This window comes from Amphiprion ocellaris, chromosome 12 (assembly GCF_022539595.1).
Source record: "Amphiprion ocellaris isolate individual 3 ecotype Okinawa chromosome 12, ASM2253959v1, whole genome shotgun sequence".
Taxonomy (NCBI): domain Eukaryota; kingdom Metazoa; phylum Chordata; class Actinopteri; family Pomacentridae; genus Amphiprion; species Amphiprion ocellaris.
The window spans coordinates 30,996,196-31,012,486 of record NC_072777.1 but is presented as its reverse complement, the minus strand read 5'-3'; the positions used below and the strand labels follow the sequence as shown (position 1 = coordinate 31,012,486).

General features: G+C 38.6%; 1 protein-coding gene across 7 annotated transcripts in view; it reads right to left on the bottom strand.

Moving 5' to 3' along the window:
- pak5 (p21 protein (Cdc42/Rac)-activated kinase 5) overlaps window positions 1–16,291 on the bottom strand; it is a 119,558-nt gene that overhangs the window by 1,067 nt on the left and 102,200 nt on the right. For 5 of the 7 annotated variants that reach the window (XM_055015947.1, XM_055015944.1, XM_055015945.1 and 2 more), the window contains 8 exons: window positions 13,139–13,348; window positions 12,513–12,654; window positions 11,024–11,178; window positions 8,392–8,525; window positions 5,362–5,488; window positions 4,875–5,000; window positions 3,115–3,249; window positions 11–1,321 (listed from right to left, as the gene is read on the bottom strand). In XM_055015947.1, the coding sequence (XP_054871922.1) occupies window positions 1,166–1,321; window positions 3,115–3,249; window positions 4,875–5,000; window positions 5,362–5,488; window positions 8,392–8,525; window positions 11,024–11,178; window positions 12,513–12,654; window positions 13,139–13,348 (1,185 nt within the window). In that variant the 3' untranslated portion in view covers window positions 11–1,165. Of the gene's footprint in view, window positions 1–10; window positions 1,322–2,862; window positions 2,929–3,114; window positions 3,250–4,874; window positions 5,001–5,361; window positions 5,489–8,391; window positions 8,526–11,023; window positions 11,179–12,512; window positions 12,655–13,138; window positions 13,349–16,291 lie in introns of those variants that run through there. The other 2 variants (XR_008603524.1, XM_055015948.1) reach the window with 2 other exon arrangements.

Here is a 16,291-nt window from a genome sequence, read left to right as displayed (position 1 = left end):
TGAGGATGTGAGTAGAAAAAAACTTTTTTTTTTTTTTTATCAGCTTCCTAAACTCTGCGCTGCAGGGAGGCGCTTCTTAGCAAAACACAGTGAGAGTGCTAATATAAAAGAAAACTAAATCTTTTTTCTCTCTCTCTCTTCATGTCAAATTCCACTCAATCTGTGCTACATTTAAATGCATGGTGCTGTTACAGTATCATAAATACAGGGCTTGGTGGTTTCATAAATAGGTTTCAGGGTATTGCTTAGATGATGTCTGCCAATGCGCATTTAGATCCAAAAAAAAACAAAACAAAATCAACAAAAAAAGGCCACACTACCAAAAAAAATATACCTTAAATTCCAATAAATAAATAAATACTTTAAAATGTCATACAAAATCCTGACATTACCCTTTTTTCCAACATTTAATGGAAGTTCTGTCTACAAATGTAAGATAATAAATATATTTAGTATTTTTAGTAACAGTTAGGTTTAGGTGGGTTTATTTGGGATATCTCTCATATCTTTAAGCAAAAACTGGATTATAAACAGTAGGAAAGATCTCTGCAGAAACTCTATTTAATACTGCTCATATCACAATGGTTACGACACGATAAAATACTGCAAATTATCAAAACTGTACAGAAAAACTTACAAGTTTCTCTAAAATACATTTTCACTGTTAGTGTGTGAGACGTGGGAGAGCTCGTCTCAGCAGCCAGACAGTCAGGAAAACCCTCTCCGCACTCGCTGATTGTTCTGCCATCGGCTGCTCTGGTCTGGAAGCGGCGTGCTGGTTGCCGCTCGCCGTCCTGAAGCTCCTGAAGGCCGACAGCTACAAGTCTACGTGGAGCCTCACAATCTGGGAAGAAAAGAAGAAGCCAGACCACACGTTTCTACTGGACGTCTAGCGAGTTCCACCGGTGCGCTCTTCTACTTCACAGTTTCAAAATAGTCAGGTTATTTTTTTGTCTTCTTTTCTCTGTTGGTGTGTTTTTTAAGTGTGTTTCTTAGATATTCCTCTAGCTAATCTACTTCACGGTTACAGGTGTGAGTGTTAGTGGCGCGCCACCGAGCGGTGGGTGTTTTGGCTGGGTGAGGGCGGTGCCACCCTGGTAGTAGTGTGTGTATGTGGGAAGGTTTTTCTTGTTTTGTTTAAAGTGTAGAGAAGGGCGGGTTCCGGTCAGCGATGGCGGTAGTGTCTCATGAGGGGGACGATGCAGGACGGGGGTCCCGACAGCTTGAGGAAGGGGTGCTGGAGGAGCTCCTGGGCCGTGGCTCGCTGGGACGGTTCCCTCACCAGCATCAAGTCCAGGAAGGACCGAAGCACCGACGACACCTGCAGGACGAAAAGAGACGCATCTGTAGCAGCCTGATGCATTTAAAGGTGACGTTTAACCAATAGAATGTAATCATTTCAGTTCAATTATCAGGCTTCATGCACAAAAACAATACAAGGGGCAATATATAATTGAGGGACTTTTGAAGTCCATGGGATATATCTTGCATACATTTTTATTTAAAGTAAAAAAAAAACTAATGTTTTTTTTTTTATGTTCATTATGATCATGTCTTTACAAATTCCTTAATTATTTATTATGGAAACAATCATTTATTAGTAAAAAATGACTGGATATCACTGAAATGTCAACTAAATAACCATCCCAATTTAATAACAACCATCTTCTAATTAGCTAAACAATAACAAAATGAGCTTATTCAAAAATAGTTTTGATTGTGTTCTTTTTATTAAGTTGAGATAATCATGACAGATATTTCAGATATTATCAGATTTTATATGGAAAAATAACAAATTGTATCTGTGTCCCAGAAATCACTTTCCACTAAGTTCCCCATTACAAAAACACCTCTCCAGGAAGTGTGTTGATTCCAGATCACATGACCTGCTCCACATGATGTCATTTCCTCCTGAAGAAAAGACTAGCCAGACTCCAAGGCTTTCTGACTTATTTAATATAAAGTAGTCAACAGGTTTACTACAATATCTTTATAAATAACTTTCAATTTCAATTTTACTCAGTTGTATATACAATATTTAGAAGAATTTTTGTGTAAAAATGCCATGTGGTCTTTGGTTATAGGCGGCCATGTTGATTTTAGACCTGAAAACAGCAAAAATGTCAATTATGTTCCCAAAAGTCCCACAATTATATATTGATCCACAAACAACCCCCTACCCCAGCATCATATTATAAATGATGACGTCTAAAACACAGTGATTGAGGAACTGAGGAAACGCTATCGTAAGTAACATGCAATGAGTAAACAGCAGGTGAGATAAAAATGAAATAAAATCAGATCAAATAAATCGATAAAATAAAATGATGGCAAAACGCTGCCTCACCATAGATTTTTATTCTGACTTTTGGTTTAAATTTAGTTTAACTTCATGGTATAACAACAAGAAGTTACAATGATGATGAAATAAATATTTACAGTATGCACAGGTGCATGTATATATCAAAAGTTCTCAGTTTTACCAGAAACAAACTTAACTCCCATTTTGTGGCATAACTGTTTACTATAAAGCCTCATATCACTGTCCACAAAAACTGAAATCTAAGAAAAAAGGTGAGGAAACCTTTGAGCTGGCTGTTGTTGCGCAAGCAGTAAAAAATTATAGTCCGAGATTGGACTAGAACTCGAGTCTTGAGTTAAAGTCCACTGATTTACACCTCCAGCCCCCAAATGTGGACTTTTGTTGCTTTTTGTATGTCAAAAATCGCAGCTTCAATGTCATTAAACGAACAACAACAAAGGAAGTCCCTACTTTACTGAATCGGAATGATGTGTGCTGATATAACGCCTGATAAATGGCATTATAACATCTAAATGTGGTGCACTTGGTGAAAACAATCAGGCGTTTGTCTTCAATCAGTGCCAAATTTGAAATGTTTTACATACACTTATATGGGCTGCTACAGACTTCAACAGCAGAAGGAAAAAGAAACAGAAGAAGAAGATGATGTGTCAAAGCAGTAGCAACGCAACAGGTTTCACTGTTTGACATCCAATAAACACCATAGCATTATGAATCAGATAATTTCGACTTCTAAACTGTGTGCACAAAAGTGTTTCTTATCTCCGCTGTCAGACTTTCCCTCCTCTTACCTTGTGCGACTCTTTTAGCCGAGGCGGAAGGTTGTCTCGTATCCTCCTCATGGCCTGCAGAGGGGGTTCGTTAAAGTAAGGCGGCTCTCCATCCACCATCTCGATCACCATGATGCCCAAAGACCAGATGTCCACCTGCAAACACACACAAACAGTCAAAATGTCTCCCGAGGGCTGAACCATGAAGCTAGTTGGACTTACTGTTAGCCTGCTCGACAAAACCTAAGTGAGTTTCAAATCCAAACTCAAAACCCACCTATTCAAACAAGTCTGCTCACTTTGACCTTCATTCCTCTTTCTCCTTCTGTTGTTTTCAAATTGCTAAATCATCTTCTTTTAATTTTTTTTTATTTTTTACGTTTTCTACTGATATTTGAATGTGTTTTAACATTGTTTCCTCTGTACGGTGACCTTGAGTGTTCTGAAAGGCACCTATCAATAAAATGTATGATTATATAATTACTATTATTACCCCAGCCAGAGATAACAGGTATCACTACTAGTTAGTAACTTTCTCTGGTAGCCAAGACGTTAGACTGATGGGCCGCCTACTTCAGTCAGAGGAACAAGTTGGTGATGAAGAATATGCAAATTTATCACAGTTAAAAGCCCTGCTACTGCAAACTATGGAAGAGAGAAGTGCTGGTAGAAAATCTTAATCGCATAAGCTTGTTTTTTGCTACATTGAAGTGAAATTAATGTTACTGATTAAATATTCTCTAATAAATATCAATGGGCTACATTGTTTAAAAAAAATCCTGTAAAAAAGAAAACATTTAAAAATAAAAATGTGAAAATTGTGTAGCAAAAGTTCCACGATACAAACATAAATAGTGGGATAAAATGGTGAAAAAACAAATATGAAAATAACAATAAATATCTTTGAAATAGTGATATTTTTGCAGATTTAAATAATGTAAAAAAATAAGTAATTTTACAGTCAACAAACAGTACAAACAGAGGAACGGAAGGTTGAAACATTTAAAATTTAAAATACAATTTAGAAATCCTTGGTATACATATTTTTTCTTTCCAAAAAAGTATAAATCTAAAATAATTAGATTTTGCTGACTTGAATACAGTAAAAAAGTGTAATTTTACTTTCAGCATAAAGTGCTATTTGTAAAAATACAGATTTTTGATGTGGACACTACAATTTTTTTTGTAGTCAACAGGCAAATTATTTTTTCTGTGATGTTACTAGATATTATCTGTAATTTAACCAAACAGGGAAAATCTGTAAAATAACAGTTAAAAATGAATTACCATTTTTTCAGTCCTTAAAATCCATACAATTTTCTTTCATATAATGGCAAATATTTCTAAATTAACAGTTTTTGTGATTTTATTGAAGTGGAAATAGTGGGGGGTTTTGTCAGTCATTGTTGAAGAACAAATTACTATGTATTCTGATTTTTGATGAGGACATTATTGACAGTTTAGTTTTTTTAATGATTAACTGGTAAAAAAAAAAAAACATCTGTGATTTTACTGGATATTATTCAGTCATAAAAAAAAACCATTTACCATTTTCCAAACCTTAATATACATTTTTTTCCTTTAAAATAATGGCAAATATCTGTAAAATAATAGATTTATTGATTTTAATTCAATGAAAATCATGTAAATTTACAGTCAAGCACTGTAAAAGAACAAATTACCATTTGTATAAATACAGATTGTCCTGCTTTCGTTATGGTTAAGCAGTAAACTAAACCCTGACACTGCTCTGTTAATGTTTTTCTGTGTGCCGTCCTCACCTCAGTGCCATACGGAAGTCTGGAGATGACCTCCGGTGCCATCCAGTAGGGCGTTCCCACCAGAGACTTCCTCTTGGGCACCTCTTTGGAAACTTGGGCACAAAAGCCGAAGTCTGAAAGCTTGATCTGCAAAAACACACAAACATACCGTGCTGCCTTCAGGTTCCGTGTAGGTGGCGGTTAAAAAAAAAAGAGTTTAAAGTGTACTGACCCCTTGTGCTGAAGAGCTTTGACTGAAGACACTAATCTGCAGTATTAGCTGTTAATTACGCTTGAATGAATCATGTCTTATCAGCTCGTTAGGAGGCATTAGGCAGGATTTAATTACTGGGGTGAGCGGTAATTGAGGATGATGAGTTTCTGGCTGTTGACAAGCGGCAGCGCTGGAGAAGGTCAGTGAGAGTAGGAACGACCAGCGACAGGGTGAAGGTCGGCGGCGTTGGTTATTAAAACCTGCAGAATAAACGAGTTTGGGTTCATCACTCACCCTGCCGTCGCTGGTCAGCAGGATGGAGTCGCTCTTGATGTCGCGGTGGATGACGCCTTGTGTGTGCAGGTACGACAACGCCCTCAACACCGACAGACACACGGTGGCGATCTGCTCCTCATTCATCCTGGAGGCAGACACACAACACAAACACATCAGGGCTAATAGTAACTTCAAGATTTCAAGAATTTTCCACAGACAAGACCTGCAAAAATTTTTATATTTTAGGGGAACTGGATAGGTGTGAGCAAAAATGGCTCCATAGCACCACCTGGAAAATTCTAAACAAGAATTACAGCCAGTGTGTGTCATCTACAGCTATGAAATTTGGTAAACAAAAGTAACTCGTCAAGACATACAAACATGTAATTGACAACCATACCTAAAACCAACAGGAAGTCAGCCATTTTCAATTATGTGTCATATTTCGGATGATTTTGGACCAACTGTTGCATGTTTTCAAAAGCTATAAACTCAAACAAGGTAACCCCTACAGAGCTGAAATTTGGCCAGAATGTACACCAGGCATGGGTGATGAAAAGTTATCAAAAAAATAAATATATATATTTTTCTAAAAAAAAATTTGAGGGCGTGGAAATGGCGGACCCCCAGAATTTCGACATTTCTCCATGAAACAGGAAGTGTTGTCTAACGCTTGATTATCTCCGCCCTTATGCATGTAACCCGCTATCAATCTATTCAACATAATCACACAATAATATCATAACCAAACAAACACAAACAACAATTAATATGTCCTTAAACTTAGAGTAAAACAATTCATTTATGGCTCCTCTTTACTCTGTGTAGACACTGCCTGCAGTTCATCTGAATATGACCTTAATTTTTGTCACGACTTTCATGTGATTGAAGGACAGTCAGATAGGTTAAAATCCAACAATTCCTGCATTTTTTGCTGTTTCTAGGTCTGATGCATGATGTTATTTTTAAAGATAGTATGTCTTTTAACCCCACTGTCAGGTGTTGGGGTTCGTAGGTTAAGCTACAGTCCCGATAAGTCTGGCTTCAGACTTTACTGTCATCCTAAAGAGATTACAGTCCAGCAAAACTGACTTCTGCTCAAACTGGAGCAGAAATCCAGTGTGAAAATATCCCCCCGTAGCCTGCAGCGACTGCAGATCAGGCAGGAGGGTCCCATATGGAGAGTCGAGGCGATGCAGTGCGTCTGACTGAGCTCACACAGAAACTCACGGCTCCACTGAACATTAACATCTAGACCCAGCTGGCCGAGCCATGCTGTGTGTTTGGAAGTGTGTGTTCTGATCTCATGTCACGTCCAGAGCATGTGCAGAAATACAGACACAAAACCGCACCAAGGAAACATTCATACATGTAGTAAATCTGCATGTAAAGTGCCCACACACACACATTCTTTAATTCTTGCACTAACACTCACTTCTCTTCATCTTCAGTCTTTAAGACCCGACTGTTGGAGCAGTCACTTAATAATTTGCATTTTGAGAATCAACCCCCAGGCTACACACAAATCTATATATGTCAGACACACACATTTCCCACTACAGATTGCAGCAGATTTTATTGTCACACATGTATGCCTTTACAATCAAGAGAGATAAATGAGCTTTCCGTTGATGGAAAAACAACTGGCTAACTCTAAGTGAATGGGATGGAGATGCAAAAAAACCCCCAAACAACTCACCTCTTACCGCCACAGCCTCACACACACACACGCACGCACGCACGCACACACACACACACACACACACACACACACACACACACACACACACACACACACACACACACACACACACACACAAAACACACAACTGAATAGAAAACAGGATCACTGAAATAGAAAATTGTTTCACAAAGTGAAAAACAATTTTAATGAGCCTGTAAAGGTTGTCAAGGGGAGGAGAATTACACATGCACCGACGCACACACACTCAAACAAACATGCAAGCATGAATACACACTGACACACACACACTCGCAAATACATATGCTTTTTTTTTTTTTTGCAGTAACACTGGATAAAGTCCCTGTGAAGTGCAGCTCATTAACCAACTTTTAACGCATAATTGAAATCTGATCGTGACTGAAATGGTTCAGGAGATTCTGCCGCTGACGACTCGTCGTCAGTTTGTGTGTGTTTTTGCTGCCAGCAAGCTGATGAGGCTTCGCACAACGCAGTTATTTCCACAACAAAGGCCTTAGCAGAAATAGCACAAAAGCTTTCACCTGGACAAATGAGGCTGAAATTACCAGGGAAGAAAACACTCTCCCTTATATTTCCTCCTCGGCTACATACTGTGAGGCCTTGTAATTAAATCAAGAGGTCAGTTTCTGCGATTGCTTAACAAATAAGGACATTTTTATGACATCTTTCTTTGTGTGTGTTTCTTCTGATTGGTGATAATTGAAAATATTTTGCTCCAGACATTTATTCCCACTTACTCATGTGAGAGACACAATGGCAGTTAAAGAGAAAACATGTCCAATAATAATATTGCAAACTTTCTCCCATCGTATAAACCAAACACACAAGCAGCCAAGCATCTGTGTGGGAGATGTTCACAATACTTCACGGCAGCAGCAGCCCCACCAAAGCGTGTTATTAGCATCCGACACTGCGCAGCACTAATGCTGACACTCCACACAAATGACTGTAATTAAACACCAAGCACAAAGTAAGCTTAAAACAATGAGGCGGCAGCTCAGGAGCACGACTCAGCAACACGGGAGCGATTTGGAAAAGTTGGAGAACAATAATCCTGAAACTATCAGAGTCGAGGCTGGTTTATAGCCGTGTAAACTTTCATCCTGGTTCATTACACGCTGCCCATTTGCGTGTTTCATTTCAGATGTTCCTACTTGAGGAGAACAATTAAACAAAATGTACTTGTGTAGCTGTTTTGCAGTATTTTACTTCTGTTTACGGATTCTCTATCTCTAAGCTTTTTTTTTATTATTTACACTTTCCACAGTTTGTGCAGTTTGTGGTTTTCCTCAGCATTCTTGTCTTCATTAAAGATGACTGACTACCTGGTATGAGTCACGATGTCGGTGAGCGCTCCGCCCTCCAGGAACTCCATGACGACCCACAGCTCATCTCCCACCAGGTAACTGTTGTACATGTCCACAACATTTTCATGATGGTAGTCCCTCATGATCACCACCTAAAACACACACAGAGAGACTTAAAAAAACAGTATGGGCTGCAGAAAACATGCAAACAGAGCACAAAGTGGAAAAAAGAAATGAATCTCAAGCAAATTAATCTCAAACTCAAATACTGCAACAAGTGCATGATTTTGTAAATGAACAATTGTCTGGAATATTCTTCAGTGGAGTCTTGACTTGTCGAAATTATCATCTCTCAAGTCAAAGTAGAGTTTTACTTGCAGCAAAGAGTCAACATGAACAGAGCACAGTCTGAATAAGTGACTGACAAAATGAGAAACAGTATAGCTTTTATACAGACACATTAGCATAAGTTACACATCTTGGCATGTGTTATCTCTAGTTAGCTACCAGTAATGCCTTGGTTCCTCTTTGCAGTGCTTCATGGAAAATTACTGAGCACAGTTTCATATGAGTTACACACCTCACAGTGATATAGTATTACAATGAATAAGAACATTTAATCATATAATACAAGAATTTTCATAACAACAATAAACACTTTATCATAGTAACATTCGTAGCGTTTTTATTGAAATGGTCTGTGATACAGAGCAACCCTTGAGCTAATATTTATATACTGGGATCTGGCATATGTGGAAAATATGACTAAAAACACACAGTATATAAATTTGCAGTGCATACACACACTTATTGTATTATATAAACCTTCAGTTCTTAACCTGGAAAGTTGCAGAGGGGGAACTAATGGGATGCCACAACATTAGGATTAACAGGCAGATAACAACTACAGATTCACAGTTTTGTTTTAAGACAGGCCACATTTTACGTGTAAAGTAGTTTTCTTACGTTGCCCAGTGAGTGTGTACATTTGAAAAGCATCGTATTCTATGTCTGCCCCTGTCATCACAATAAGGGTAGGAATAAAAAAAATGTTAATTCCACTGCAGGAGAGACTTGATGTTCTGTGAAAGTCAGACCTATCTCCACAGCACCAGAGAATAGTCTGGCTGCACCTCATTATCATTCTACTATATTGGGGAAAATGCTCTGACTTGTTTGTATCTTTTTAAAACCAATCACACCTGTCTTGGGTGGTATTAAGTTCTTTGTTGTAAGAGTTGTTTTGTTGGAACATTTGTGCAGAGGGAGGCAATAATTCACTGAAAGAACCAAGTAGCTCTGTCTAAATCCTCAGTAAAACTTGCCATTTTCAGCATGTAAGTTGCTGCTCTGAGGTTGTTGTTGTTTCCTGTAGTGAAGTGGATCTAAAAACATGCAGATAGCAGAAAGGGAGTAGAAAGCTCCCCTTCTGCTATCCTCCCAACAGACTTACACCCAAAATCTACATCCAGTGAGTCAGACAATTTGAATTTAGGTAGAAAAAATATGTACAAACATAAATATATATACAATTTATTGGAAAAAGTCCTATTCTTTGGGCGACCCAATAGTACAAGTATGAAATAAAATCATACAGTGTGCTGTCGGGTCACAATTTTATTTATTCATTCAATATCTGCACTCCTAAAGAGGTAAAGAATCACTGCTATAAAACACCAATCAAACAGTATTCATGTATGCATGTTCAGTGTGTGTATTTCAGTAGTTTATTAAATGTATTCATGTAATTTCATCTTTTTTATTAATTTAACTTTCCTTTGTCTAATGTGAACATGTTCTGGAGGCTTACCCATAGAAGGATTACACTCAGAAATTAATAGGATTACATGAAGCAAATTAGTTCCCAGCTGAACACCCACTGCTACACATCTGTGTTCGCTGCAGACACACACACACACACACACACACACACACACACACACACACACACACACACACACACACACACACACACACACACACACACACACACACACACACACACACACACACACACACACACACACACACACACACACACACATGCTCAAAAACATGCATCAAGACTCTCAGTGTGTGCTTCTCTCCTACAAACCCAAAATAGAAGCAGCACAGAAAAGCCAGCCAAGAATCAGCCTTTACTCACTTCGCACTTCTGTGCTTAACAAGCACTTTGCCTGGAAATATAATTTTGTTGGAAATGATACGTCGCTCATTTTTCAACGCCCCGAATACAAACAGCTATGAATAAATGTCTTGAAGAGTATTTTTTTTTTCTGTGAACATGACTCAAATTTAAATAAATGCAATTACAGATGCAAAAAATGTGTTTGTGGTTTAATTGGCATGGATGCATGTCAGGGAAATAGAGGAAAATCGAACTCATGTTTTTTCATTAATTAGCAAACAACTGGGATGTATTTTTATCTACTCGGAATAAAGTGCAATGTTTAATGATGCTATTTAAACCCATTTCATCTCAGCTCGTTTAGGCTTTCAACAATCTGTGACAAATGTTGTGGGCATCGTGCTTCTAATTTACATCCCAATAAATCCGCTAAACCTTGCAGGAAAACCACACAGCAACAGAACTGCTCAGATATGTCTTGTGAGCTCAGTTAAAATGAGAAAACGATTGTTGAAAATTCACCTCGTTGAAGAGCAGCTCTCTCCTCTGCTGTTTCCTCAGGTCCATCTTCTTCACCGCCACCTGCTTGCCGCTGTGTTTCTCGCTGGCGATGCACACGATCCCCGTGGAGCCCTCGCCGATCTTGATAAAGCTGTCCAGGTATTCCCGAGGATCGCCTGATGGCAAACAACAACATCACTTATGTTGAAGAAATTTCACTCTTAGTCCTTTGAAGTTTGCTGCAGTGGGATGTTTATTTGTATTCCAGCATACGGTGGGTTTACCAACACAGAGCATGAGTCTGTGAAGGGAAGCCGAGTCAGAACATTTGGAAAGTACACCATCTTGATTCAAAAGGTGGTTGAATCAAGGGATCTGGCAGACAGATGCAAATAGCAAAGGTGCGACAACAAAAGGAAACAGGGAGGTCTGACAGACAGTAATAAATGACAAAAGATAAAATAATTGTGGCAAATGGAATGAAGGAGTGACACATGACACTAGAAGTTATCTGTAGCAAAAGGTGTTCTATTTTCTTCGTTGCTTATTTGTCTTGCAAACACAGAGACTCCCCAAAAACAAAACTTACATTTTTAACCAGGATATTTCACATGTACAGGTTTCCTGACCCAGAAGCAGCTGCTGTTGTGTTAGCAGACTTCCAGTTAGTACACCAATGGTTATGTCTAAGTGTCACTTTGTCAAGCAAACAAACAAAAACAACCTTACTTAAGTTTTTAACGTTTCCTTGGTGACATAAGAAAGAAGCAGGTTCCAGCAGTTGATCAAGATAAAGATCAGGAGTTTACAATAGTCTGAAAGGAGTACAATTGTTCATAGCCGGCATTTCAATGATGCAGACTACACTCCAGCTATCTGTTTTAAGTCGCTGAAAATCAGAAGAGTCTTCAGTAGTTTTCTGTAGAATAATTGGTGAGTGTCATTTCAGTAGTCCCTTTATGATAGGACAACAGAACAGCTTGCTTCAGCCATGATATTCGCCCCAGACTTTTCCTGAAAGACAGCCGGGGGAAGGATATCTCCCAAGAAGGAGTCTTGCTTTGCCAGTTCATTCTGTTGAATCTAATTGTCTGGCTGCACCACACTATCATTCTCCTACAGGGGGAAAAACACTCTGGCTTGTTTGTATTTCTTTAAACCAATAATGGTCACATCTCAGCAAAGTGAAGCGAAGGATGCAGCTTCTGTGTTTCCTCAAAATTGCAGGTTAATAAGGATAATCTACAAAAAACTAGCAGGGCTGCTTTTCTGAACGATCCAAGTTCTCGGAAAAACTTGAAATTTTCAGTGTGGAAGGTTGCCGTTTGGAAGTGGTTGTTGTATTTGTTTCGTGTAGCAAAGAAAATAGTAACCAAAGAGAGCAAAAGGGAAGACATAGCCACCTGAAATGGGCAACCAATGCACCCATATCCTACATCCATTTGTACAGTTAGACTACCCCATCAGCATTATGACGCTGTTGATTTTAGCCCAAATATATGTTTCTCACCTGGGTTGACCACCAGCTGAAGTGCAGCTCTGAACTGCTCATGGGAGACTCTGGAGGGCTGAGTGTCGGAGCTTGACCCCCATGAAGGAGGTGGGTAAGCTCCTGGAGGGATATAGGGTGACGAAGGCTGAGAGTAGGCCCCCTGGGAAAAGAACACAGCAGAGGTATACAAAGTGAGAAAGAAATACAAAGAGGATATGATATATGTTTCTAAATTAACTGTATTTGGAAAAAATACCTTCTTTTTAAAGTGAGTTTTGAGCTAAATATGGGGCCAGAACCTGGAATTGATGTGGACTGGTGTTACTATATGAACCTTATCCAATTCACACAGTCAACTGACTTAAAAAACATAAAATGAAGAATTTTCCCATCGTAATCTGTAGTACAATCATTGCAGTCCTGGAAGAATACATCTCCAGAACTTGTCTTATGTGGTTTTAACTGGACAGAAATAGTTTAAGTCTTAAAGTCTTATGGAATTTTCTGCCCAAAAGTTTAAAAACAGAAGACAGAAGTTTAATTTTGATGAATCCAGTTTAAATCACATCAGACTGATTATAGTTTGATCTGTATCGGAGCTAAAAAGCTAGAAAGACCTATCTCTATATGTAAAGATTCTGTACCTGCGGGGTGTAAGGTGGGCTGGGCTGGGAGGGAGGATGATGGTAGGGCGAGGGTTTGTAGTGGTGGAAGATCGGGGGGTACGGTAGGTGCACTGGGGGGTAACCAGGCGGCTTGCTGTGGCTCTGAGGTAGCTTGAGAGGCCCTCGAGGGTAGGTGTCGCCACCCGTAACCTGGGGACTGTCATCACGAGACGGACGCTCATAGTCGCCCTGGAAGAGTCAGAGAAAAGACAAGGTTATTTGGATTTTATTAAGAAACACTGTACAGTTACACAAGTTCTGAAAGTTGTAGATAACATATGCATAGGGAGAGGTGTTTTAAGGTGGAAATAAAATGGCAAAGCAGCCACTTTTTAAACTTGTACCAATGGAAGAAATTATCAGCCTTGGTTGGATTGGCTGAAAGATATGAATGCAACTCCCCAGCATGCACTGGGGCAATTCTTCAATATGGGACTCCTAATCTCGACCTAAACACTAAACCCCTTAAAGGTTTAACTGAAATCACAGCTGTAGTGTTTGAGTGTGTGAATTCACAAGACCTTAAAAATGTGTAAAGACGAGGAAGGAAAAACTTCTTGTCGTTTCCACATTATAGCAAACAACCAAAACTCATGAAATTCATAAAGACCTGAAAATCCTACATTTGAGTGAAGTTACAAGCAACTCTACAAACATGAAATAAATAACTGCAACATCCAGAAAGCTGGCTATGGCAGATAAGCCTAGTGAATTTTTTCCCTTGTGTACATTTTGTCGGGGCAGAACAGCCCCATTTATGTATCACCAATCTGGCCATGATCTAGGGACCGATGTTCAAGATTTAGCTGACTATTGGTAACATGATATTTATTGACAGATTCATGCCAATATAAATTAAATGCACCACTTTGGCTCTCATGCAGCCACCCTTCTCACTCTTTGGTGCATATTTACACTTAAAAATGCCCCAATAAACGTCATTGCAACTATTTTGTTAACGGTGCTAGCTTAAGGCTTTCACCAAGCCTTAAGCTAGCACGGCCGGGCCTTTGGCTCACGCTAACTACAGCACCGCAACATCTTTCTAAAGTCTGATTAACTTTAACACTCTGCTTTAACCAACATATATGTCTCTCTAGTAAAGACACAACCTGTAAAAACTGAACAAAATGCAGAAATCAGGAAATTCACTACTTTCAAGGTGGCTAAGGCTACACTAATGACTCGTGGCTAAGTTAGAAGGAAAACATTAACTTATAATACCTCAGTGGGCAATAAATATGATAGAACAGTGAAAAATTAAGCAAACAGAGAAAAAAGAGCAGACATAAATGCAGGAAAAAAAACTGCTATCAATTTCACTGTAAACAGAGGAAAGCGTAATAGCGTCATCTGATACTATTACTGTTTCTAATATACATATTTAGTTATGGTAATCCTTATTAATGAAGAACAATAGTTATAAATGACAGAATTCCTGTTTCATATGCCAGCAATATATAACATTTTAGGTACAGTTTAGGTCTAAATGTTGTATCCTGTATCCCTATCAGCCCTGAATAAAACATTGTGGACAAGTTCATTTAGGAAGGCTACAGATATGCAGAAAGGGTGTATACTAGGGTAGAGAACTCTGCATCAAAGTCCTCCTGCACTTGATCTGACAGTGGATCAGCCCTGAACAGTCGGTCATTTAGCAGGAACACGGGGAAAATCTGTGACTGGGCCATGTGATGTTTTGGATGTGAAAATGTACATGCATGGCTATACATCGTCTGCAGGTACATTGTCCTTTGATGGAGCTAACAGAGAACATTTAGTCCACAGAACAGGCTTCATACTTCATCCTCACCACCCTGCAGAGCTCCTCAGCTCCTCCATTCATCAACCAGGAGCTCAGGGAGTGTTCAGATCTGGGACACACCTCTTCCTTAAGAAACACCTTCAGAGTTGCACTGCACTGTACACTGTATATGTGTGTTCATGTAACACATACTGTGAGCATGCAGAGCTTGACTCAGAGAGAGCTATTAAAAGCTCAGGTGTATGACTCACCTTAAATGACTCATAATGTGCCAGGAGTACACACATAAATGTGGTACACGGTGAAAAAAAAGCTCATACTTTGACATTTATTTATATGATAATCGTCTATTAAAAATTACTAACATGTTTACTAATTTTCAGAGTAACAAAACACCTATCATGTGGAACCTCACAAATTTGAGGTATAAACTGGCTTTACAGTTTCTGATATGGTCAGAAGAATTTCACAGGTTAAACTTTCTGCAACGATTCGAAATGAGACAATAGAAAACGTGGTTCTACTCTTTGAGACATATGCTAGTTCACAGTCAATTATTAGAAATAGAAAATACATGGAGAATATATACTCCCCTCCAAAAGCATTGGAACAGTGAGGTCAGTTCTAGATATTTAATTTTCATTGACGGCAACACTACTTGTGCAGCTGTGCTAGTTTCTTTTGACTGTAACTGTAATCATAGTATATTTGCAATCATATTGTTTTGTGCCCATCTTATTTGAGTTAAAAATGCGATATTTTACTGGGAGTGTTGCAGCAAGGAACTGTCTAATATCTGTGTCTAGTTTTGTTTTCTAAGCACAGAATACTGCATGTAGCTTCTCAGCATCATTTACATACATAAAAAGTACACTTCTATGCAGACACACTTCTGTGTATATGTAATAGAACAGGTCAACCTTACCTAGAGCTTGCCTGTTAGATATTTCATTTTTATCGAGAAACAGCAACAATATTTGTGCCAGTTGCACCAGTCCATTGTGACAGTAACTGTAATCATAGTATATTTGTAATCAAACTGTTTTATGTCTCTCTTGTTTGAGTTAAAAATGTGGTATTTTACTGTGATTACTGTAGTGTGGAAGTCTTTAAGATTAATATCTGTGTCTAGTCTTCATCATTTACATACATAATAAATATACACTTCTATGCAGATGACACACATCTATGTATATGCTTTAAAAGGGAGTTTTGAGTTGAGTATGGGGCACAACCTAGAATTAATTAAAACTGGTTTTACTCTATATGACGTGTCAAAGTCATAAAGTAAAGTGACCTAAAAAACATAATGAAAAGATTTTTTTTATCCTAATCTGTGTCACAATCATTGCTTTTCATCCTAATTT